Source organism: Eleutherodactylus coqui, chromosome 5 (assembly GCF_035609145.1).
Source record: "Eleutherodactylus coqui strain aEleCoq1 chromosome 5, aEleCoq1.hap1, whole genome shotgun sequence".
Lineage (NCBI taxonomy): Eukaryota > Metazoa > Chordata > Amphibia > Anura > Eleutherodactylidae > Eleutherodactylus > Eleutherodactylus coqui.
The window spans coordinates 56,475,763-56,501,881 of NC_089841.1; the positions used below are offsets into that span (position 1 = coordinate 56,475,763).

General features: G+C 44.7%; 1 protein-coding gene across 1 annotated transcript in view; it reads right to left on the minus strand.

Moving 5' to 3' along the window:
* Window positions 1-819: 819 nt before the first annotated feature.
* Window positions 820-26,119, minus strand: part of MAPK4 (mitogen-activated protein kinase 4) — a 94,620-nt gene continuing 69,320 nt past the window's right edge. Inside the window, exons 4-6 of the mRNA XM_066604858.1 lie at window positions 5,056-5,217; window positions 3,368-3,569; window positions 820-2,284 (exon numbers count right to left, since the gene is read on the minus strand). Coding sequence (XP_066460955.1) covers window positions 1,594-2,284; window positions 3,368-3,569; window positions 5,056-5,217 — 1,055 coding nt within the window. The 3' untranslated portion in view covers window positions 820-1,593. The remainder of the gene's footprint in view (window positions 2,285-3,367; window positions 3,570-5,055; window positions 5,218-26,119) is intronic.

Here is a 26,119-nt window from a genome sequence, read left to right on the forward strand (position 1 = left end):
GCACAAGCATACACAAATATGCATTAGCTCATGTGAATCCAGCCTAAATGTAGATCTTGATGTATAAGTAACAGCAGATTTAATCAATTTTTTCAAATCGCGCCAAAATGTTAGACATGTCGATTTTGGTGCAGATTTTTTCACACAACAGAATATTCTGCAGCATGTTGCAAAATATTCCGATATGTATGAAAGCACCCTAACAGATCTATATAGGAGCCAAGGAATAGGGATACATCTTACTTTCATTACAGCTGCCTTGGTGACGGCAAATTCAACTTTTAATCCCTGGCTGTATGTTCCCCGCAAGCGCACTGGGGTAAGCCTTCTTCCTCCGGTCCCTTTCTGTCCTATGTCGAGCAGGGGTGCACAATCTTTTCTGGGCCCAGGGCCACATTCTCATACTGAACCTCACTGCTGGGCCACAATCAAGCTTACATGCTCCTTTCTGGGGTCAACAAACCCCATTCTTCTGGTATATGAGGAAACCAGAGATGGCTACACCATGCACCATTGGTACTTACTAGTGATGAGCGAGCATACTCGCTAAGGGCAATTGCTCGAGTGAGCATTGCTCTTAGCGAGTACCTGCCCGCTCGAGAGAAAAGGTTCGGGTGCCAGCGGCGGGCAGGGAGTGGCGGGGTAGAGCAGGGAGGAACGGAGGGGAGATCTCTCTCTCCCCCCCCACTCCCACCTGCTGACTGCCGCTACTCACCGCTCCCCCACGCCGGCACCCGAACCTTTTCTCTTGAGCGGGCAGGTACTCGCTAAGGGCAATGCTCGCTCAAGCAATTGCCCTTAGCGAGTATGCTCGCTCATCTCTAGTACTTACCCATCCTTTATGTGTACCACTCTTCTTCTTTCTGTAATGAAAACTACATGTAAGCAGTCCAACAAAAACAAATATTTCTGTGCCAAGGGGCCACCACGGACCACATGTGGCCAGAGATTGTGCAATCCTGCATGTCTGGACAGAGAGGGAGAGCATCGGAGGAAGACATCCCACTCCCTGAGCACTCTGTGGATGGCATGGCCGGGGACTAAAGGTTGAACTCTGCCCTGATGAGGCTGTAGACAACGGTAATGAAGGTACGATGCGTCCCTGCTCCCCGGCCCTTAAGTAGATCTGTTAGCATTTTTGTATGGTCAACACTTCTGACAGAATCCCTTTAGTCAGCAAAATTATGATAAATGATATGCAAGAGCCTAAGGATGACATAAGCCAGTGTAAGGAAATTTTTGATCAACTCCTATCTGTACCAGAACAAATCAATAAATGCAATCTCCTTTCATCAAGTAATATTGTAAGGCATCAAATATTGAGCATTGATTTTTTTGCAAGCCTTTAAATAAAAGGCATTAAAAGTTTTGCTGTGTAATGAGACTACATCAGCCCTATACAGATACAGAAAAAAATCTGCCTTCAATCTCGCTTGTTATCTGAGATGTTTGAGGCGTCTTTGTAGGATGTACCCTATGATCGATACAAGCTGAAATATCTTGGCTTAAAAAAATGTGCTCGGTAGAATTTTCCATCATTCTGTCCACGAACTATCATAAATACTTTATGAAAACAATCCCATACCACTCGTCCTACCACCGGTCCTTCTGAAATACTTCCTTTTGAGCTATATCATTCGGATGTTCGGAAATACAAGCCCCGTTGATATCGTTGAGCTTGTTGTCTGGCATTTCTTCCTGGCTTGTACATAATTTTAACGCCCTGGTAATAAAAACATCCAAATCGAAAGAAGATTCTGCATCCTTGGTGATATCACTAGGCGTGTGATGAGGAGGACATGGTTGACGTTGTTCATGATCTTCCTGTGTCTCAGAAACAGGGCTTGCTGGGCATTCAAGACCTGCCTGGGTGCTCTTCACCCACTGAGCAATTTCCAAAAAGAGGTCTGATGGCTCTTCTTCCCGTGCAAGGTCTCCCGGAGGTGGGATGGTGGTTTTTTTCCAGGTGGAAAGATCTAAAATTAGCTTAGGTTCTGAATAATGCTGTGGTTTGTTGTCTTTCCATAATAATTTATCCATATAGGACGGAGATCCTACTTTATACTCACATGACCGTCCACAGTCTCCCTCAAAAACCCGGTCCATTGAGGAGTGGGACTGTTCTAAGAACCTTTCCGAGCTACTTTGAGAATATTTTCGAGGGTCAACCTGAGCTTCTTCTGCTTGTGATCCTGATCCCGCACGAGGATCACGTTGGACATCACTCATAGCGAGGCTCTGATCTTGTCTCCAGTCCATGTCTGAGGATAAACTTACTTGATACCTATAAGAAAAAAAATAACATTAAAAGGAGCTTTACATGGGAACCTAATTGATCAGCTGATCACTGGTAGCTGTCAGTGCAGCAGGACTGCATGTCATTATGGGGTTGGAGCAGGAAGTCTATTAGTTTAATTTCCATTGAAATCAACGAAAGCGAAGCCACCTATTACACTTTCAGCTCCAACCCCCCAATGCAGAGCCAGAAGTGTAATAGGCGGCTTTGCTTCCATTGATTTAAGTGGAAGGGAAGCTGCCTATTAGACTTCCTGCTCCGACTCTGATGATAATATCCATCCATCTGCACTGACAGCAAGCCAGACAATCAGATAGCTTTTGTTTTCCCTATAAGGGTTTTTCCAGGCAAACACTACTGATGATCTGTCCTCAAGATAAGTAAACGATAGTTGATTACCGCGGATCCTTATTGGAAGACCCCTTTAATAGATATAAAATAAAACGCCCCAATTATACCCATGAGTTTGTTTTTATGACTTCAAAGCGACCCTCTGGACAGGGATCCAAGGGGGAAGGGAATTATTTTACCTGTCACCTGTCTTTTATGCCATTGTCCCTTGAATCTGCCGGTTCACAGGCCTGTTTCCATCTTCCAAGGTGGCCACTACAATCGTCCACCTATTCAATGCACACTGTGCATTGGTAGTTTGAGGCACTTCACCTTGCTCTCTTATTGGTCAATGCTGTACATGTGAACAGCACTGGCCAATCAGAGAACCGATGTAGTACATTGGTAGTTTACAACTACACTACAGTGAGCACTAGGTATTTAGGAGTTCTGGGCGGTCATCTTAAAAAATGTCCGATCCGGGAAACAACAGCATAGAGAATGGGATGCAAATAATATAACCATGGCAATGAGCCTGTGTCACCAAACCAGGGTCCCTTCCAAAAGGAAGAGCGACCTATCTGTAGACGGACTGTTTCTGGGGTTATTGCCCCTTATCAGTGTAAGACATGGTACTGGTTGGTTGCCTTCTCAATTCTGTTCTTCAGTATGTAAACGTTAATGATACCAACAACTATGGCAGGCCTAATTTGTTGAATATGGAGGAGGACCAAGCCCCACCTGTCCCAGTTGGATAACTGGCTATGACTCGCTTCCATTAGTAAAATATCATCAATTTCATCTTCAATGCGGAACGGGTGCAGGGATATTGGCTCGTCCCCTGGGCAGGAGTATGGAGACATATATGGATGCTGTAGCGCTGCTTCAGCTGTCAAACGGTCCATTGGATTAAAGGTCAAAATCTTCTCCAAGAAATCGATAGCTGAGAGTTAGAAATGGAACAAAGTTTATACATTGCTGTTATAAAGAGTGGACATTTATAAAAGTAAAAATGTGTCTTATTTGTCTATTTTAAAGCAGTGTTCCCCAACTCCAGTCCTCAGGGACCGCCAACAGGTCATGTTTTCAGGATTTCCTCAGTATTACACAGGTGATGTAATTATTGTTGGTGCCTTAGACATTGCCACAGGTGTTCTCACCATAGGATATCCTGAAAACATGACCTGTTGGTGGTCCCTGAGGACTGGAGTTGGGGACCCCTGTTTTAAAGGGTCGCTATTGGGGTTCTTATAACTATACATGAAGTTCCTAATATACACAATCCTACCAAAACTAAGTGGACACCTAAGCAAGAATAAAAATAGTATTTATTTCCATATGTTAATACTTAGTGGGGTTCCTTTGGCCCTAATGACTTCAGGTACGCTCTGTGGTATACTTTCTGCTAATGTATGATACACTTAAGCTGGTATCTCTCTCCATTCGTTCTGCAAACATCTGGCAAGTTCCCTCAAAAAAGATGGACGCTGTTCATATTTTCTGACTTGATGTTCCAGTTCATCCCAAAGATGTTCAGTAGGGTTCAGGTCAGGACTCTGTGCAGCCGGGCCAATCATGAAACATCCATATCTTCAAACCAATATAAAACAGTGTTGGATTTGTGACAAGTCGCGTTGTCTTGTTGGAAGTATGGCCGACCATCCCCAGAGTATTACCGCATTGTCAGCAGCGCATTATTCTCTAGAATGTCAGGGTATACCTCCGTGTTCATGGGTCTTGTCACTACAACCAACGGACCAAGACCATGCCACGTAAAACATCCCCAGACCATAACAGAACCTCCACCGTACTTAACCGTTGACACAAAATAATGAGACAAAAGACGTTCCTCGGGCTCCTCGACACCCAGATATGTCCATCTGATTTGAAGATGGAGTAGCGTGATTCATCACTCCCTAGAACATTCTTCCATTGCTCAACTGTGCAATGATGACGCTCCTTGCACCGCTGTAGACAGGCCGATGCATTGCACTTTCTGATGGATGGATTGTGTGCAGCTGTATAACCCGTATATCCAATAGTGTGCAGTTCTCATCACAAATTATGGCTGACACCACCAGGGGTCTTCATCTTATGTTTGACATGCTAGTAAGACACAATCCATTCTACTGATAGGGGGGTTCAAATTCTTTTGGTAGGATAATGTAGTATATTCTTCCAAAATTATACCCCTGAGCAAAAAATCTTTAGGACCTTGGATATGTGGACATAGCCGTATCCGGGACCACTGACTAAATCTGGAACTCATTATTCATCAATTGTATGTCCACCATGTTTTGGCGTACCTGCCCAAAATGCTGGATAATGACAAAGATGATCGAATGTATTTGCTTTGAGGCGATTATAGTTGTGGCACAATGTGTCTCATCTATACATGGATGCTACACCTGATAACCCATAGGTCCTACCTTCCAGGTTCATTTCAGGCAGAAGTTTCCTCAGTGGCCTCTTGACTTCCCAGTTGCAGTTGACAAATGAAGGCATCACTTTCAGCAGCTCTTCCTTGTCTTCCTTATGAATGACGGGAATTGTGTCCAAAATCAGTTGCATCTGCTCCAGTTCATGACTTCCTAGACGACCATAGAAAATATGCAGTTATCAATCAATCAGTGGGTCCTTTTAGACGAGCCAATTCTCGTTTGAAGGAGTGAGTGAAGTCACCACTGACTCGTTCATTCCAGTTCAGCCTGTTTAGACAGGCAGAGACATCTTTGGCTCGCTCAAAAGAGCATCGTTCAATATGGTTCAGGCTCACATTCACTGTATTAGCGAACGTGAAAGACTTAGGCCTCATGTCCACGGGGAAAATCAGATCCGCTGCGGATTTGGGCTGCGGATGCACTGTAATTGTCTTTTATTTTTCATGCGAGAGATCAATCGAGCTATGTGCTCCATGAGCTCCCGCACGCGTGATCCGCACTAAAATAGAGCATGTCCATTTTTTTCATGCACCAGAAATTTTTTAATTCACTTTTAAATACCATCCGCGAGAATTTATCTACCCGCGGGTGGTCAATGCATCCCTATGGGGCGCGGATCCGCGTGCGGGAAAAACACTGCAGATTTTAATTCTTATTTTCCCCGTGGACATGAGGCCGTAATGAAGACTGTTTAAACTGAACGATAAGGGAAAGAGCCAACGATGGTTTTTATTCTTGTTCATTGTTCAGTCGGTGGCTCGCATTTAGACCGAACCATTATAATTTACTTTGGCTTGTTTGAACGGTAATTGTTCCTTCTAAAAGGGCCCTTAGAGTGGCTCTACATATTATATAGCAGTAAACTATGTCATACACCCGCACGCTCAAGTCGGCCAAGTAGGCATGTGCTCTTAATGTAGAGAGGGAACGGATCTGCTGCCAGATGCCTCTTGCAACCGTTTAGCAACCAGAGAACAAAGGTATAGGGAATGTTGAAATCCAACTGTCTCATCATTATGTTTCTGGACATCTACTGTCCAGAGAGTCAAGAGGCCCGAAAACATTAGATGGATTTGAATATCGGATTTAGCCATGTATGGCGACTCTTAGTTGTCTTTCCAAGGTAGCTCTATTTAAGATTATGGTGCTTGCCAACCTGCAAAAAATGGGTTTCTAGTTGTAGGGATGACTTATGTTGGATGATGCCTTGAGTAGTACTTTCAGTTGGCCCCTCTTCGTCCACATAACGTGTGCAGTCATACGGTGTACAAATACCCATACTATACAATGCATAATTATAAGTGTCATGTCGTTTGGCGCCCAAATAATAGTTCCATGCACTGGTCAAGTTTTAATTTTCATGCAGTTGACAATAATGCCATATACTGCAAACACAATATACAGTATCTAAATAATGCCAACATACAGTGACCAAGTAACAGCACTATATAATGTCTAAATACTGCCACACAAGTAACACTAAGACTCACAGTGGTCACAAGTCTCGTGTAACTTGTACAACCATATTGTAGAACACCCCAAGGCTGGCCCTTCTATCTGCATCAGTGACCACTTTACTAGTCAGAGGGATTCACTAATAAGTGACTCTGGTTGACCCAACGGCCAACGTGTTGTCATTGCAAGAACAAAACACTTCATGACAACAGCATAAGAGTTGGGTGCAGCCAAAGGGATCGTCCGTAACCTTTACTATCGATGGCCTATCCTCAGGGTAAATTGTTAGTCGCCGGGGAACTGCTGATCAGGATCCCCAATGATCAGCTGAGCACCGAGCCTGCTGTCAGAGTGGACAGCACTGGAAACAGACAGCTCTGTCTGTATAGCAGTGGCCAAGGTTGGTACTGCCAGTACAGCTCCCACTGAATTCAATGGGAGCTATGCTTGTAGTAACAAAGCAGGCACTGCAATAAGAAGAGTCCTATCTGCTTTCAGCGCTGTGCAGAGATCAGATGATAAGCAGTGATCCCGAGCAGCGGACCCCCACCGATCAACTATTGATAACCTATCCTGAGCATCGGTCATCATTAATAATAGTCCCAGCGGGCCCCTTTAAGAGGGTTCTATTGATGAGACAATCCCTGTAATGATATGTCAAAGTTTTATATATTATGGTGGCATTGAATTTGTTTTTCAGTTTCTTGAGATAAAGCAAGGAACTGATCCTCTTCATCTTCTAGTAGTCAGAAGTCTATGACTGACACTTGAGAGTTAAGTATAGGAAGTCGGTCTGATTTAAGCATCAGTGGAGAGTAGAAGTAAAAAACTCACATCTACGTTGATGCTATCTTCCTTTCAGCCTGTAATGAGTCATGTGGGACTTAATTATCCTGCTGTGGCAAACGATGTGCGGCACAGCAATTAGGAAAGCAAGCTACATGAGGCTTATTTAACGATTTGCTGTAATAGAAAAAAAAAGCTGCGATAGGTGGTAAAATCTGCAGGGAGGACAGGTTGATAACAAATTTAAAGCTCAACCCGTGTACGGATCCTGTTGTATAAGAAGATGTGTTAAAGGGAAACTCCAGACAAAACTAAACATTTAGTTACAGGTGGAGTTAGATGCAAAGGGGTTATGTGACTATGCACTGAGCAGTCACAATAACCGGTTACTTCCTGCTTTGCGTAGCTCACTTGTCAGCTTTGCTGTATAGACTGTGACAGAATGAATAGAAAAATCTCCTTATCTTTGGGGAGAGGGGAGGGGGTAGTTAATGACAGTTGTACTGCACTAATGGAGATTCATAAGACCTAAATATTAAAGAATGATCAGCTCATATAAACAGGTAGTCACCTTCATTCACACAGCCATGATCATTGTAAAAGCACAGGGAAGACATGTCAGACATGACATCTGTGCCTGACAGATAGTCCCGTGTAAAAGGACTCTTAGCCCTTTAAACACAAACGCTTGGAGGAGTAGGACATTCATGTTTAAGGGGAACCCAGAGCAAACAGCTGCCGCCCAAATAATTGCTCATCTGACTGTTGTTGGTGGAGTATGGGCACCCATATGGACAATACAAGAAGTGTGTGTCTCCGATATGGCTTCCGCTATTGAATAAGAATTAATATGTACAACATTAACCTCTTCCTGACATCCGCCGTACATGTACAGTGCACATCGGGAGCCCAGCCTGCTCCATACACGGCAGGTGGCGGCCATCTTTGACAGCTGACACCTGCCCACAACGATCAGAATCAGAGCTAACGCTTGTCAGAATACAGTATAAGCAATAAAACAATCACAGTTCCCTGTGGGTCTAGAGAAAAGTTAAACATTGGTAAGATAAAGTTTATTTTAATTGTTAAAAAAATCTAAATTTGATGTCTTTCTGGAGAGGAAGGATATTATAGGCTATAAATCTAAGATTATTTGTTAATCCGGTGTGAGGGATTAGCGTTTAGGGTCAGTAGCAGCGTGGGCATCCGCGGCCAGAGACAGTGACACCGGGCAACAAAAGGTCCTTTAGTCCAGGCTTCGCCTGGGTTTATTGCAGCATACAACACAAATAAAACAGGCCTTGACTTCAGGCCAACATAAAATAATCACCTGCTCGTCTGAGCGCTTACTACACAGAGTCCGGCCCTGACTACTCACTTCAAAACGTCACATAGCCAGTCCAGTCCTCAGACTTGTGGAGGTCTCACCACACCCTCCGGGGTGTTGAGGTTAGGGGCGTCACCCTGTCAACCTCGCCTTTGGCTCTCTCAGGCCACACGCTGGGCTAGCCGGGCTCCTTGCTCCACGGAGCCCTCTCTGGCTCTCAGCCAGACGCTCTCTCCATCTCTGACCTGCAGGCCCAGGCTTTATACGGCCTGGTACCAGCCTCACCTGGTACGTGGGAGTGGCCATCCCACCCTTCACTTTGACCACTCCAGGAAAAGCCGGCCCGGACTATGCGGCTTGGAGCCACTTACAAAACTACAACATGTCAGTGACATAACGTTACTGACACAGAAATGCTGGCTTCCTCCACCAAGCCCAGGCCGCTCGGTGGCACGTATCCACCCTCCAGCACTTTGTCAGTCACTGTCTCACACCGGGTATACAGGCAAGTAGGAACTATTAGGGGTTGATCCAGGGATTAGTCTGATTGCCATTAGGGAGTCGGGAAGGAATTTTTTCCCCAAAAGGGCTAATTGGCTTCTGCTCTTGGGGTTTTTTGCCTTCCTCTGGATCAACAAAATAGGAGACTAAACAGGCTGGACTGGATGGACATTGTCTTCAGTCAGCCTTACGAACTATGTTACTATGTAAAAATATTAAAAGTTTACCATTTTCTCAATTGTTGCATCAAAAAAATTAATAAATAAATAAAAAATTGGTATCACTGTGTCCTCAAAAATCCAGATAAATAAAATATCACATTCTTAATCCCTCAGCAGAAAGAATATATGCAATGCCAGAATTGCTCTTTTAGGGCTCGGTCAGACGAGCGTTTTTTTTTTTGCTTGCCAATGTGCGCAAATAAAATGCTCTCCGTGGATGTGCAAAATGTGCGTGACCGAAGCTCCCTGTTGTTTTTTTCATGTGTGTGCAGCAGCTGTGCTTGTAGAAGTGCAGCTGCTCCATGAAGGTCCCCTCATCACTGAGCACTGTCACAGTGTTCAGTGATGATGGGACTCCCCGTGGGCACGAAAGGATCCCCTGCCACAGCTGTCACAGCTGTGGCAGAGGACCAAGATGCTATCTCATTGCTGTCAATGGGGCCAGTGCTACTGCCACCCCATTAACAGCATTGGGATGAAGGCAACCCCTGCAGCGATGATTTTTGGAGGGTGGCTTGAAATATAAGCCCTAACCCGAAAATCATCCCTGGCTGTTAGAAATAAATAAACATAACTCAACTAGAAGCGCTATCCATCTCTTCCCCCCGTCCCTGTCTGTCTTCATCTGTATTCTGGTGGCCGGGGATTGAAAAATCCCCATCTCCAGAAAGCGCTGCCTTTGATTGGCTGAGCACTGTGACCAATCTCAGGCAGCGTTCAGCTGTAATTCAATAAATGGCTGAGCTCTGCCTCTGTTCAGCGATGAAGATACTCCCTGCAAGGATTAACAGACATCACACGATGTCTTTAAGCGCAGCACGAACCTTACCGGCGTGCATTATAGGCACTCATGTCCTATCTTTTGCAGGTGCGAGTATTTTGCACCTCTAAAAAATAGACATGTGAACACTTCATAGGAAACCAATAGTTCTAATAGATGTGATTTTTTTTTTTGCACACATAAAAAAAAAATGTCTGACCAAGCCCTAAGGGCGCCCACCCACTGGCGATTTTTTTCCTTTGCGTTTTGCGTTTTTTCTCAAGAGCAATTAGTTTTGAATGTGTTCCTGTCCACTGGCGTTTTTTTTTTCGGTCCGTTGCAATTTTTAACATAGGAACTGTCAGTTGCATATGTGTCTTTATTTTTCTCTTAATGCACCCATGAATGTCAATGGAAATTAACGGAAAAGCCGCGAAAATGCCGCGAAAACGCCGCGAAAAATGCACGGAAAGCACGCCGAAAACGCTGCGTTTTTCACGCACAGAAATCGCAAACGCCAGTGGGTGGGCGCCCTAAGGGTGCATTTAGACGAGCGTGTTTATGTGCGTACATACGTGTGCACATAACCACATGTCTATTAGAACCATTGGTTCCCTAGGGTGTGTTCACATGTCCATGTTCAGTGACAATGGGACTCCCCGTGGGGAGTAAATAATCCCCTGCCACGGCTGTGGCGGAGGATCACAAAGCTCTCCAATTGATTTCAATGGGGGCGCCGCTGCCAATGGGGCCTACGGACCCATTGAAAGCAATAGGATGCCGGCAACGCCCGCAGTGATTTTCGGGGAAGGGTTTTAAATATGAGCCCTTCCCTGAAAATCAATCCTAGTTGTAGTAAAAAAAAAATACATACTTACCTCTCCGCCGCTGCCGGGGCTCAGACACGTTTAGCTGCTTGGGTCCCGTCACTGTAATGAAGTTCTTTCAGCAGGCAGGAATTTAAAATCTCCGCCTGCTGAAAGGGCTGCATCTGATTGGCTAAGCGCTCAGGTGAGCGCGGCCTGAGATTGGCTGAGTGCTCAGCCAATCAGACACAGACCTTTCAGCAGCCAGGGATTTTAAATCCCCGCGTGCTGAAAGAACTTCATTACACTGACGGAACCCAAGTGGCTAGATGAGCCTGAGCCCCAGCAGCGGCGGCGAGGTAAGTATATATATTTTTTTATTTTTTACACCAGATAAGAATGATTTTTCAGGGAGGGGCTTATGTTTAAAGCCCTTCCCCGAAAATCAATGCAGGGGCTGCCGGCAGACCTTTGCTTTCAATGGACTTACCTTCAGCAGCCGCGGCCCCATTGAAAGCAATGCTACACGAATATCAATAGGACTTTCTAATGTTAAAACTGCATTGCAAAAAAAAGCGCAAATTTGTGCTTTGCGATTTTTGTGTGATGCGTTTTTAACATTAGAAAGTCCCATTGACATTTGTGTTAAAAAAAAACGCTGTCTGCAGGAGCCCTTATGGTCACCTTGTATACAAGAAGAATTTGAGCAAAAAGTCATATGTACCGCAAGTTGGTATTAGTACAAACTACAGGTCACCTTGCAAAAAAACAGCCTTCAAACAATTGATCGCTGAAAAAATAAAAAAGTTATGGTTACATAAAGCAATCTTTTTAATTTATGTATTTATAAATTTTTTTAAAAGGTATTTAATTTTTTTACGTAGCATTACATTTAAAAAATAAATAAATTTGGTTACCACAGAGAAAAGATAACGTAATATTTACGTCACAGTGAGCATCTTAAAAGCAAAGCTGCCTCCAAAATGGCTTAGTTACACTTTTTTTTAAAATTTCTCCCCAATTTTTAAAGTTTTCCAGCACTTTGTTGTTTAACATGGTTCGGTAAATGGTACTACTGAAGAGCACAACTTGTCCCACTAAAAACAAGCCCTCATTTAGCTGTGTCATTGGAAAAATAAATGAGCTATAGTAACATAGTATGTTAGGGCTCAGTCACACGGGCACATCCGGGCGCCGATGCACCCGTGTTACTGCCGGATAAGACGGCCGCGCTGCTGGTGCGGACGACTCTCTTCACCGTCGGAAGAAAAAAGTTCCTATAGAAATCCTACTAGTAACACAGATGTTAAACTTCACCAAACCCCTTCCATTTTCCTCATTTGTGAGTACATGACTTTACTATGAGGTGTGGTCTCTTAGTGGGGGAGAGCTCCTACAGCAGCCAGTAGGCTTACAGCTGAAAAACAAGTCTGGTCTAAGAGTTGTGAGAAGGAGGACATTGGATATTCTGAGAACCATCTAGAAGACTTCTTAAAGAGATCCTGTCACCTACTTTTAGACCTATAAGCTAAGCTTATGGGGATGTGTTATACTTATCTCTCCCATCAGAGGCATAACTTGAAGCTCCTGGGCCCCAATGCAAAAGCTGTAACAGGGCCCCCAATTATAATGCTTTATTCATAGTAGTGGGCTCCCTATATGGAGAAGAGAGGCCTTATGGGCCCTCTAAGGCTCCTGGGCCCGGGTGCAACCACATCCCCTGCATCCTCTATAGTTACGCCAGTGTCTCCCATTGTTCCCATGGTGTAAGCACTGAAAGCCGCTGCTCAATGCAATGAGCGGCGCTGCTAAGTAGTCCTCCCATTATAGAATTAGAAGGGGCGGACTACTTAGGCCTCCTTCCCACGAACGGATTTCCGCCGCGTAATTCGCGGCGAAAATCCGCTGCGTTGCCCGCAGCTATTAGGTTCTATTGAACCTAATAGCACAATGCTCACGATGCGTAATTCCACCGCGGAATTACGCACCGCGATTTCTCCCGTCCTCACCCGCAGCATGCTCTATTTTCTGCGGGTGAGGACGGGCTGTACGCACTGACGGCTTCCATTGCAGTCAATGGAAGCCGTCCGTTCACGCTATCTCCCGCAGTAACCAGCGGGAGATAGCGTGAAAAAACGCTTTCCCGCCCACCGCCGCGCGTCATATGACGCCTTATGACGCGGCCGGCCGCGTCACGTGACATGGCCGGCCGTGCACGTGACACGGCCGGCCGTGCACGTGACACGGCCGGTGACGCGGCGGCGGTGGGCGGTGACGGGCGGTGACGCGGCGGCGGTGGGCGGGGAAGCGATTTCACGCTATCTCCCGCAGGTAAGTATAGGGGCTCTGGGGGGCGCCGTGACGGGCTTCGCAGCGTAATATTACGCGGCGGAGCCCGTCACGCTCGTGGGAAGGAGGCCTTAGTGGCACTGCTTAATGTATTGGACAGTGATTTTCGTCGCTAACACCGAGGGAACAATGAGGGAGGTAAGTATATCACTTACCTCCACGGACTCAACGGGTCCCCTACTTTCAGCCAATAAACTTAGCTTATAGGAGTAGGTGACAGAGTCCCTTTAAATATTTCTGATATTTAGGGCTCACCCAAGAGACATATTTTGGCTGCATTTTGTGTGCATGTAATACGCATTGCTGGATCCCCATAGATTTACATTGGGGCATTCAGACTTGAATTTTTTTATGCATGTGAAAAAAAAAATCAAAGCACGTCCTATTTTGCACCGTGTTAGCGACTGAAATAGCCCATGCAGGTCTATGGAAGCAATAAAAATACACAGTGAAAATGCAGGACACATAACACTCCTTCACCTTCCTGCATTTTTTACATATGCACATAAGCAGTGATCATTGTATATTGATGCGTTCAAAAAAGCCAAAATACACGTAGTCGTCTTTAGTCTTCTTTTTTGCAAGCTAAACATTCCCAGATCCTTTAACCGTTCCTCATAGGACATGATTTGCAGACCGCTCGCCATCGTGGTAACTCTTTTCTGAACTTGCTCCAGCTTGTCTAGGTCTTTTTTAAATCTGGGTGCCCAGAACTGACATAGTATTCCAGATGAGGTCTGACTAACGAAGAGTAGAGGGGGATAATGACCTCACGTGATCTAGACTCTATGCTTCTCTTAGTACATCCCAGAATTGTGTTTGCCTTTTTGGCTGCTGCATCACATTGTTGACTCATGTTCAGTCTATGATCTATCAATATACCTTTTTCACATCTGCTGCTGCTTAGCCCAATTTCTCCCATTGTGTATGAGCTTTTTTTTATTGTTCTTTTCTTATCTGAGCAAGACAAGGCCACTTTATGATAAATAGAGATGAGCGAACGTGTTCGGCTCCGCCCCTTTTCGCCCGAGCACCGAACTTTGCGAGCAATTCCGTGCTCGGGCGAAAAAAGTTCGGGGGTCGCCGTGGCAGCGCGGGGGGGGTGCGGCGGGGAGTGGGGGGGAGAGGGAGAGAGAGAGGGCTCCCCCCTGTTCCCCGCTGCTGCCGCCCGCGCCGCCGCGCCTCTCCCCGCCCCCCGGCGCCGGCCGAATCTTTACGCGCGGACACTGAAGTCCTCGGTAAAGCCGGTGTCTGGGTGCGTAAGTGTTCGTTTAGAACACGTTCGCTCATCTCTAATGATAAACTACCACTGTAGGAGAAATATAGTATTGTATGCTGGTTAGTCAGATGAATGCAGGGATCGGCTGGTCCAGAAGTTGTTGTTTTTTTTAAAGGGGTTGTCCCGCAGAAGCAAGTGCATTTATGCACTTCTGTATGGCCATATTAATGCACTTTGTAATATACATCGTGCATTAAATATTGGCCATACAGAAGTTATACACTTACCCCCTCCGGTGCTGGCGTCCCTGTCTCCATGGTGACGGCCAAACTTCTTCTCTGGTCGCCGCAACAGTCGCGCTTGCGCAGAGAAGAATCCTCTTCTGGAGGGTCCGGGCTCACGAGCTGCGTCCTGGCTCCTCCCCCTTCTCAGCGTCATCACGTAGCTCTGCCCCCATCACGTGGTGCCGATCAGCCAATAAGGTAGCTGTAATCGGCAGTGGAGCTCAGACTGGAGAAGAACATTCACGGTGCACCATGGGAGAAGACCCGCAGTGCACCATGGGAGAAGACCATGCACCTTGGGAAATGAAGGTGGCCATCTTGGAAGAAGATTTTTATAACTTCATGAAACAGCTTCATGGTGAGTAGAAACGCTCTAAAAAAACCGATTTACATGGGTAGTTTGTGATGCTTACTTAACATGGGGGACTGGGGTGTGAAAAATGTTTCATTTTGGCCGCGGGACAACCCCTTTAAGTGTTTTACCACTCTGGCAAAAAGAGAGGGATCCTAAATGGAGTATCCCCTCTATAACGTTCATATGATCTAATCACACAAATGGTATCAGTTTGTAATCATAAGGCAACTCCTTTAAGAAACTGCTAGAAAACTGGAACAACATTACAATGGTTCACCTCGAACTCCTTCAAAAATTTTCACCACTTTACACCGACAAGGTACGAAAGTTTAAGCCCGCCGGCGAGTTCATAATTGGGACTCTGAACATTCCTGTCGTAGTGACAGCACCCTTAATAGATCAGATATTTCAATTGTTCTAATCTCCGTCCCTCCGACACGCCACGCAAGTGGAACGCATTATCTGGGAACAGATCCAGCTGCCTGGCTCACTGTTATCATTAGCGCTGCTGAATCAGACGTCGCACAAGAGCAGCAGAGTGTTATCAAATTAGTCTAATGTTTTCGGTGTCCTCCAGTACAGATTTCACTAGTTGGCAGAAAATGAATGACAACAAACACGCCGTACGATATTTTTAGATTTTTTTAAATTCTACTTTTGCTTTGTCCTTGCAGAAGATAATATCAGAGGCAGGTGACGGGTGCGGCCATGAAAGGGTTTCTGTTTGACATTATAGCCATGCTGTATGACACAAATACAACCTGTTTCAGGCTATTTAACCTTCATTAGGGTGTATTTACACGGGTGAGTTTCACGCAAGATTTCGGTGTGATAAAGGGAAATCACGCGCGAATAGAACCCATTATTTTAAATGGAATTATTTACATGGGTGGTTTTTCTCACAGACTGAAAAGCTGAAATAGAAAATTAGTGCATGTACTATTTTTGCGAGATTCCGTTGAAGTATCATCCATTCATTCCTAGCGAAAAAATGTGTTTTTTTTGTTAAAAATCACATGTAAATAATTTTTTTTTATTTTTACTATTAAAACAACATGTGATTTTCCCACAGATAAAATATGCATTCATATGGTTGTCATGTCAGCCTGGGGCCTGAACGCGGTATAATACGATATTATAGTATTGCATGATTCTTTATGAGCAATCTAAAAAAAACGCAAGTTCAAGTACCCTGTAGGGACTACAAAAAAAATGTAAAAAAAAAAGTTTAAAACAGCTTTGTAAATATCAGAAAAATAAAAAAGTAGTAATCATTAAAAAAAACAAAAAACCTTTTCCCTGTCTCTCATAAAAAATAAATAAAAATATGGTATCACTGCATCCCAAAAGTCCAGAAAGTCCAAAAGTCACATTATTAATCTGGGAAACGGCACGGTAAACCACCTCAGGAAAAAAATATATGCAATAGCAGAGTTGCACTTTTTTTCGTTACCCTGTATCTAAGAATAAATGGAATAAAAAGTGATCCAAAAGTTGTATGTACCCCAAAACGGTACTAATGAAAACTACAGGTGACCCCACAAACCATGAGCCCTCAAATAAAATAAATAAAAAAAGTTATGGGGGTCAAAAGAGGACGACAGAAAGTACTTTTTTCTTTTGTAAAAGTTTTTTTTTTTTTTTTTTAATTGTACTACATAAATAAAAAAAACTACATAAATTTGACATTTCCGTAATCATACTAACCCACAGAATAAAGATAACAGCGCTTTTACTGAGCCATGAACATCCTAAAAAGCAAATACTTACCCGGTTGCATTTCTTTTCCATTTCTCCCCACTTAGAAATTTTAAAAAAGTTTTCCAGTACATTATATGGTACGTTAAATGATACCATTGGATGGTACAAGTTGTCTTGCAAAAAAAAACAAAAAACCCGCATGTCATTATGTGAGCAGAAAAATGTTTTTTTTAAAGCGGGAAAGAAAATGAGAAAACGAAAATAGCTGCAGCATGAAGGGGTTAATGCACCATATGACGTTTTAAGAATCTTACTAAAATTTCTTCTTTAAAGGGTTAACGAGAATTGGATCTTAACTTTAAAACAGCAAATCATAACTTTGCAAAATCTTTGCCTAGACAACACCTCATGGTTCATTCTGCAGAATTCATTTGATTTGCCTTCAGTACAAATCCTAAGCCTCCGTTGAATCGGATCTGTTTGTGAGGACCACTGGGAATAACACTGACCTCATCAATCAAGTACAAACACTATTAAAAGCTGATTCTAGGACACAGAGTGTCCGTAGTGACCAACCGAGCAACCGTAATACTGGATTCATGCTGATTCGCTAATATTTGTTCCGCAGTCATTGTCTAACCAAGCTGGCACGAGACACCGTGTACCCAAAGCCAAGAGAACAGGACATTCTATCTGCTGCTGCATTCAAAGTCACTGAGGACAGGACCGTAGATGTTTGCGCCTGCGATGTGGGGATAAAAGGGGATCTCCAACAATGGGCAAGTAAACGTGTTAGTGTTTTCTGATATTATGGACCAGCGACTAACTTATAATATACCGTATAGCAGGATTCAACTTGCAATCTAAATTCCCACACTAGAGACCAGCAACTGTTTCCCCTCCATAAAAAGCTCAAGGAGGGTAAAATAGACTGTCCTGAAACGCGTCACCAGCTCGGGTAACATTAATTATATTCCATATAAGAAAGAATAAGTGATGTCATCAGCTGGTATAGATTAAAGGGATTTCCAACCACAGACTTAATAAGGCTGGGGGAAAAAGAGTTGGTAGCGTGGCCCAAAACGCGTCATAAGCTTTTTTATTGGGTAACACTAATTATTCTCCGTATAAGAAAGATCAAATGATTTCATCAGCTGGTGTGGATTAAAGAGTTTTTTCAACTATAGACTTTCTTGTTGTGTCAATAAGACTAGGGGCAAAAAGAGCTGTTCGCGTGGCCCAAAACGCGTCACCAGCTCGTTCATTGGGTAATGTTAATTATTCTACATATAAGAAAGATCAAGAGATTTCACCAGCTGGTGTGGATTAAGGGGATTTCTAACCATTGACTTTCTTTTCATGTCAGTAAGGCTTGTGAACAACCACCAAGTCAAAAACACAGACATGTTATTGCCAGTGGATACTGATAACATAAAGAAAAGGTAAAAAAGCATTAAATATTCTACACTTGTTGGATTTCTTACAGATTCACAACACAGGAGCCCAGAGGATCAGTCACATCCGAGCGGCGCTCCGCTGATTATATGCTTTTTCTGTGAATTACACGCGTGACGTTTTCTGCACTGAACACTGTAACAACTCAGAGATAGATGGAAAAAATGTACCTAGTGCAGAGCAAACATCCATGTTCTGCCGAACGGTGGAAAGCATAATCATATTATGCACATCATCAGATGTTCTGTATTGGCGTGTATTCGAAAAAAACCTTGTATAATTGGTTTGTTCTGTTGTAATAAAAAAGCCTCTTCCTGCTAACTCTTACCTCTCCCCCTACTTCCATGCCTGCTCTTCCTCACTGTCTTCTTCTTCAATGTGACTTTTATCAGACGCTTTTCTTCTGTACCCCAATTGTTTCTCCTCGCCTCCTTGGCTACTCCTCCACTCCTCCTGCTTGGATTGTCCTCCTTTCATCTCCTGTCCTCCACTTCTTAAATGCTTCTATATCTTATATACTACTCTCTTTCTGCTGCCCTTGTCTTCCTCAGTTTTTCTGGCTTACACTCTCACCACTACTTTGGCTGCTAGTCCTTTGAAGTTGCGCCTCACCTACTACTTAAAAGCTCTGTCTCTTTCTGCTTTTCTCTTCCTTTCTAATTGTTCTTTCTTCAATACTGTTTTTCTTGTTCTCTTCATCACTAGCTGCTTCTCTATGATTTTTCCCTTACTTATCATCCTTCTCTCTGACTTTTCCCTCACTGCTTCTCCTCTCTAACTTTTCCCTCACTTTTTCACTGTTCCTCCTTCTTTCTGACGTTTCCCTAAATTCTCCCTAACTGCTCCTTTTTCTCTCTGACTTCTTCTTCACTTCTCCTTCACTGCTCCTCCTTTCTTGCTTTTCCCTCACTTCTCCTTCATTGCTCCTCCTCCTCTCTGACTTTTCCCTCACTTCTCCTTCACTGATGCTCCTGCTCTCACTGCTCTTCTCACACTCCTTTCCTCCAGGCCCCTCTTCTCTTCCACTTTCTTGCCTACTACTCTCTTCCTCGGCTGCTCATGCTCTATTCTAGACCCCATACTCTTCCCCATCTCTTCGGCTGCTCTTGCTCCTCTCCAGTTGGGGTGAAATGAAAACAAAACGGGATAGACAGTGCTCAAGGACAATCCTTCATGGAGCAAACCAATCAATAGGTAGAAAAGCACTGGAAAGTGGGTCACTTACTTAACCAGAGAGGTACGTAGGCTCAGGAGAACCTCCATCGACTCCCTGTATCCATAAATGTAGTTATCCAAGTAGGTGGTCCAGAGGTACAGCAACGCACAATCAGATAGAAGGATAAGTATTTGGGGTATTAGAATTTAAGCCAATAAAAACAGATTTCTTATAAAACTAAATTATCAAAAATGTTTGTAATAATAAAAAATGATAAAAAAAAAAATGAAATAAAGTAAAAGCAATTAAATGTTGCTTAAATAGCGGTATGGGACTGCCAGAGATCACCAAGTGTTGTGCTCAGCTATTCCCAGCAGTCCCACAGAGACGAATGGAATAGCACTGCACATGCTTGACTATCGATTCATTCATGGGGGTATATGGGAATCCCATTCTTCTGATCAGAGGGGCTCCTAGCGATCAGACACGTGGACTGAGGATAAATTGAAAATTGGGCATAATCTAGGGGTTGTCCCGCGCCGAAACGGGTTTGTTTTTTTTTCAATAGCCCCCCGTTCGGCGCGAGACAAACCCGATGCAGGGGTTTAAAAAAAAAAAACGGATAGCACGTACCCGAATCCCCGCGCTCCGGTGACTTCTTACTTACCTTGTGAAGATGGCCGCCGGGATCTTCACCCTCGGTGGACCGCACGTCTTCTGTGCGGTCCATTGCCGATTCCAGCCTCCTGATTGGCTGGAATCGGCACACGTGACGGGGCGGAGCTACGAGGAGCCGCTCTCTGGCACGAGCGGCCCCATTCAGAAGGGAGAAGACCGGACTGCGCAAGCGCGTCTAATCGGGCGATTAGACGCTGAAGATTAGACGGCACCATGGAGACGGGGACGCCAGCAACGGAACAGGTAAGTGAATAACTTCTGTATGGCTCATATTTAATGCACAATGTACATTACAAAGTGCATTAATATGGCCATACAGAAGTGTATAACCCCACTTGCTTTCGCGGGACAACCCCTTTTTAAGCAAAAGTTAATTGAAGGAAATTGTGAAAAACTTATTTAAAAAGTGCATCTTGGACTATCTTAAAGGTGGAAAATGAGATCCATGCTTGCAGCGCTAAGGTCTGCACCATTTTTCAGTCTATACAAATAAGAAATCCATTGAAAATATGTTGGCCTGTTAACTTTTTCTTACTTTTCTCACCCCTTTACTAAACTGGTGAGTGGCATTAAAAGTTGCAAATTTTAAAGTAAGTATGGCTGATCCCAAAATTTGCAGCTTTTTTATGCCATGAAACTGCATTAATTGCTTGACAATATTCCTTGATCGTATTCAATATCTGCAGGACGAAGTTTGAAAAGTTTTTGCAGATGATTTCCATACTCTCACCTCAATTTAAATGAGAAATTACTTAACTAGCCTCCAAACAGTGAAGTAATGAAGGGCTTTACGAGGAGGTTTAAAGGCTGGGATATAAAGTTGCAGGCGCTCACATAAACCGTATCCTCATATGCACTGAGCTGAAAAATGAGATAATACGAGGGTTCATCAGACTGGATGAAGACATTTTTTTAATACATCTTATGCTACGATAATCATGAAGAAGAAACCTGAACGATTCTGAAATCTTCACATAAACTTGACTTCTTTGTATCAGTAGAGCTCAATTAGGCCAGTGAAACGCGTCAAGAGATATAGGCCAGGGCATAATCCTTACATAATTCCAGATTTCTGCTTTAATCTTTTTCATACAGGATTTCTACTTATTTATGGGCAAAGAAATATAAAAGTGAGAGACTGATCCATGTAAATCCTCACAATAAAAAAAGAGAAATGCACTAAGAAACGTCAATCCCCTGCAGTAAAACATGAAAATTGACTTTTTTGGCTGGAGAGGTCAATCTCCTTCTAAGCCTTTCTTTCCGAGGTCCTTTGTTTCTGAATGTCGGGTTTGAGAACCGAGATCCGTAGAATAATCTGAAAGTATCTAGGAGATTTCCACCAGCCAATGGAAGGCGCTAATGATGGATATGCGCATAAGATAAAGATTGTCGATCAGTTGCCCACGGGATCCTTCATACAACAGCAACACTGGAGATTCAAGCAACCCTCCAATTTTGGGACAAAATTCTGTCCTGGGACTGAAAGCTGGAAGGGATATATTACCTGTAGATAATCTTCTCAGCGGTGTCTCTGTTCTGGTGACTTTGGGTGCCATTTTCGATAGCCAAGATGGGCATCACCATGTTTAGACTGCCGAATCATGCATAGTGCATTGGCACAGGGCATTGGTTACATTGCTCAGTACTGTTAAATAATGCCCTTCATATTGCTGTTATAATGAGGGTTTGCGATACAGAGGCAGAGAAGAAAAGATGCATCTCTCCTGTGTGTGCAGTGTATGGAGACATCATTGCAGCAGTCTACACCCACCAGCTCAGAGATAGGGAAGAATAGATGGGTGCAGTATATGGAGACCCCATAACAGCACACATACACCCCCCTTCCTGCTCAGAAATAAAGAAGATATCCTGCTCTCCTATGTATATAGTGTATGAAAACATCATAACAGCAGTCTACACCAACCAGTTCAGAGACAGAAAAGACATCCTGCTCTGCTATGCATGTAGACATCATAGCAGCAGTCTACACCACCAGCTCAGAGATATAGAAGAGTTCATGTTCCCCTATGTTTGCTGTGTATGGAGATACACCAGCTCAGAGATGGAGTAGAGATCCTGTTCTCCTATGTGTGCAGAGTATGTAAACCTAATAGCAGTAGTCTACACCCAACAGCTCAGCGAAGACTGAAAATCAGAGATGGAGCCTGCAGAGAGAAACACTGGTGATAAGTACAGCATTTACTGCTGTAGTTTTACAGACCACCTAAATCCAACGATTTTCCACTTACGTAATGCACCGATAGTCAGGTGCACCAGAAGCGGCTCATATGGGAGGGGCACAAGCGATTGCCTATAGTCCAGTGGTCTCTGTATATATTCTGCAGCACTGGCGTAAGTATAGGGGATGCAGAGGATGCAGTTGCACCCGGGCCCAGGAGCCTTATAAGGCCTCTCTTCTCCATATAGGGAGCCCAGTACTATGAAAAAAACATTATAGTTGGGGGCTCTCTTACAGGTTTTGCATTGGGGCCCAGAAGCTTCAAGTTATGCCTCTGTTCTGCAGTAATGGAATTTTCCACTGATCATATAAAATATAAAGATGTCAATCCATTGGCATCGACACTGTCCACTTAATGACAAGACGGGGGTGTAATATCCCGTGCTCAGAAAACTAAATACGTGTTTTATTGTTTTTCCACTTTTACTTAAATTGCCCAAGAAGCAGCGATAATGAATGATTGAGCCCACAAAACGCAGACAGATTATAAAACGAGTTAATTATAACACGTGTTTTATTACATAACTGCCTCTTATCACAAAGAGCCAACCTGTTTACTATGGCAAGTCAGGCTGCATTATAACCTTATGAAATATTCAGGACGGTTTATTCTGGATGCAGCCCTGGAGAGGAAGAACAGAGACACCGCATTCACCCCGCAGCCTCCGAGCTCTACGGAAAGTACAATTCCCGCAGGAAACAACACCATATTCCGCTGCGCTTCTATACGAACACTGCGGCATCCTCGCTCACCTACAGCAAAATGCAATTACACATTACATGGAAGGAAAATGTAGCAGAACGCTGAGCCCAGAGCTGCTGTGTCCTGATTATTGCAGTTAATTTAAAGTGACCCAGCGGTAAAGAGAGACGATTGATGGGGAATATGGAGGAATATTACCTGGAGTCTCCGACTACCGATGCGCAGTGTGCGCTAGATAGTAGCAGAAGTGTTGTCCCTGACTGCAGATAACAGTACACCATCCCACCAAAAGTTTTTGGACACGCGTATTAGTCCTCAGGGACCCCCAACAGGTCATGTTTTCAGGATTTCCTCAGTGTTGCACAGGTGATGTAATTATTGTCAGTCCTCAGACATTGCCGCAGTTATTCTTACTATAGGATATCCTGAAAACATGACCTGTTGGGGCTTCCTGAGGACTGGAGTTGAGAAACACTGTCCTAGACCATGCTACAAAGATGTAGACCCTTGAGGGTGTCAGATATAGTTTCTTATAGGAATTGCATGCTATTGGATATACGGGTTATACCGCTGTACACAAGCCATCCATCACGAAGCACAATGCATCGGCCTGTCTGCAATGGCGCAAGGAGTGTTGTCTTTGGACAGTTAAGTAATGGAGGAAAATTCTTTGGAGTGACGAATCATGCTACCCCATCTTCACATCAGATTGACCTACCTGGGTGTGGAGGAGCCTGGGGAACACCTGTTCCCTAAGTGTTGTCATGACTGGAGTCCGGGCAAGTGGAAGTCCCTAGTCCTACACGAAACCTCTGTCCCTACCTACTTGTCCCCCTAGTCTAGGCCCTAGGTTGACAACTAGGCGACAGTCCCTAGGCTCACTAGGGATGCGGGGCAGGAGTCAGACTCACAGACAAATACCGCAAAGCAAACAAACAAAATCAGGTTAGGCAATCCGGGTCGGAAACAGGAGAAAACGCGGTACAAGGGGTCAGGCGAAGTCGAAGTCAGGTCCAAAGCAAGCAAGTCAAAACAGAGAATCAAATACAGGAACCGCGGGTGTAGCTGGAGACCAAACATACACTGGAAGGTCTGGAGGAAACTGAGCAGTTTAAATGCTGCCAGAACTCCCGCCCCAGCAGCTGATTGGGGCGGGGAGCCTGACAGCAGCAGGACCCAATCACAGGACGCTGGGAGAAACAGACCCCAGCGCCTGCTGAGACAGGCAGAGACAGAACAAGCACGCCCGGGAGTCATGGCAATGGGGACGCGGCGCGGGACGGCACCCGCCGTGTCTTCAACAACCCGGCTAACTAGGCGCCCGCTCCCTAAGCACGGGAGCGTGCACCCGGAGCTGACGTCCAGGAGTACGGTGACCAGGGGAGGTCACAAAGACCGGGGCTCCCCTGCGCCGCACCCCCGCAGCCTGGGTGATAGGACCGGCGGTGGAGGCACGGAGACCCCCAGAGCTGCCGGTCCTGACAAGTGTGTTCTGTAAACAGGTAAGTACGGTGGAGGTTCTGTTACGGTCTGGGGGTGTTTTACGTGGCATGGTCTCGGTCTGCTGTGTGTAGTGACAAGAACCATGAACATGGAGGTATCCCTGACATTCTAGATAATAACATCTTGCAAAGCAAAGGAGCCATGGGGAAGAGACTGGGGGAAGAGGTAACACTATGGGGGAAGTGAAATAATACTTGGGGGACAGATAACACTGTGGAGGAGGAGATAATACTGGGGGAGGGGAGATTATATTGGGGTGAGGGAGGTAATACTGAAAGGGAAATATAATACTGTGGGAGGAAAGAAAGGGGAGAGATAATACTTGGTGGAGAAAGGGACACATTATCCTACAAAAGTAATTGGACACCTGAGTAAGAATCAAAAGTATTAATTTCCATATGGTAATACTTAGTTGGGCTCCTTTGGCCTTAATGACACAGAATACTCTCTATAGCATACTTTCTACTAACGTCTCATACACTTCAGCTGGTATTTCCCTCTATTCTTCCTGCAAATGTATGGTGAGTTCTTTAAAGAAGATGAAGACTGTTCATATTTCCTGACCCGACATTCTAGTTCGTCCCAAAGATGGTCAGTAGGGTTCAGGTCCCACTCTGTGCAGCCAGTCCAATCATGGAACATTCATATCCTCAAACCAACACAAAACAAAGTGCATTGTCTTGTCGGAAGTATGGCTGACCATTCCCAGAGTACTGTCACATTGTCAGCAGCACATTACTGACTGCACTCCGTGTTAATGGTTCTCGTTACTACAACTAACGGACCGAAAACATGCCACGTAAAACATCCCCAGACCATAATGGATCCTCTGCCTTACTTAAAGGGGTTGTCTCGCGAAAGCAAGTGGGGTTAAGCACTTCTGTATGGCCATATTAATGCACTTTGTAATATACATCGTGCATTAAATATGAGCCATACAGAAGTTATTCACTTACCTTCCCTGCGCTGGCATCCCTGTCTCCATGGCTCCGTCTAACTTCAGCGTCTAATTGCCCGATTAGACGCGCTTGCGCAGAAGGGTCTTCTGCCTTCGGCTCGGCAGCAGCGGCATTCTGGCTCCGCCCCCTTCTACGCGTCATCCCGTAGCTCCGCCCCATCACGTGTGCCGATTCCAGCCAATCAGGAGGCTGGAATCGGCACACGTCATGGGGCAGAGCTACGAGATGACGCGTAGAAGGGGGCGGAGCCAGAACGCCGCTGCTGCCGAGCCGAAGGCAGAAGACCCTTCTGCGCAAGCGCGTCTAATCGGGCGATTAAACGCTGAAGTTAGACGGAGCCATGGAGACAGGGACGCCAGCGCAGGGAAGGTAAGTGAATAACTTCTGTATGGCTCATATTTAATGCACGATGTATATTACAAAGTGCATTAATATGGCCATACAGAAGTACTTAACCCCACTTGCTTTCGCGAGACAACCCCTTTAACTATTGGCACAATGCAGTCAGGCAAAAGTGTTCCCCAGGCTGCCGCCTCCACACCCAGGTATCTCCATCTGATTTGCAGATGGAATTGCGTGATTCGTCACTCCA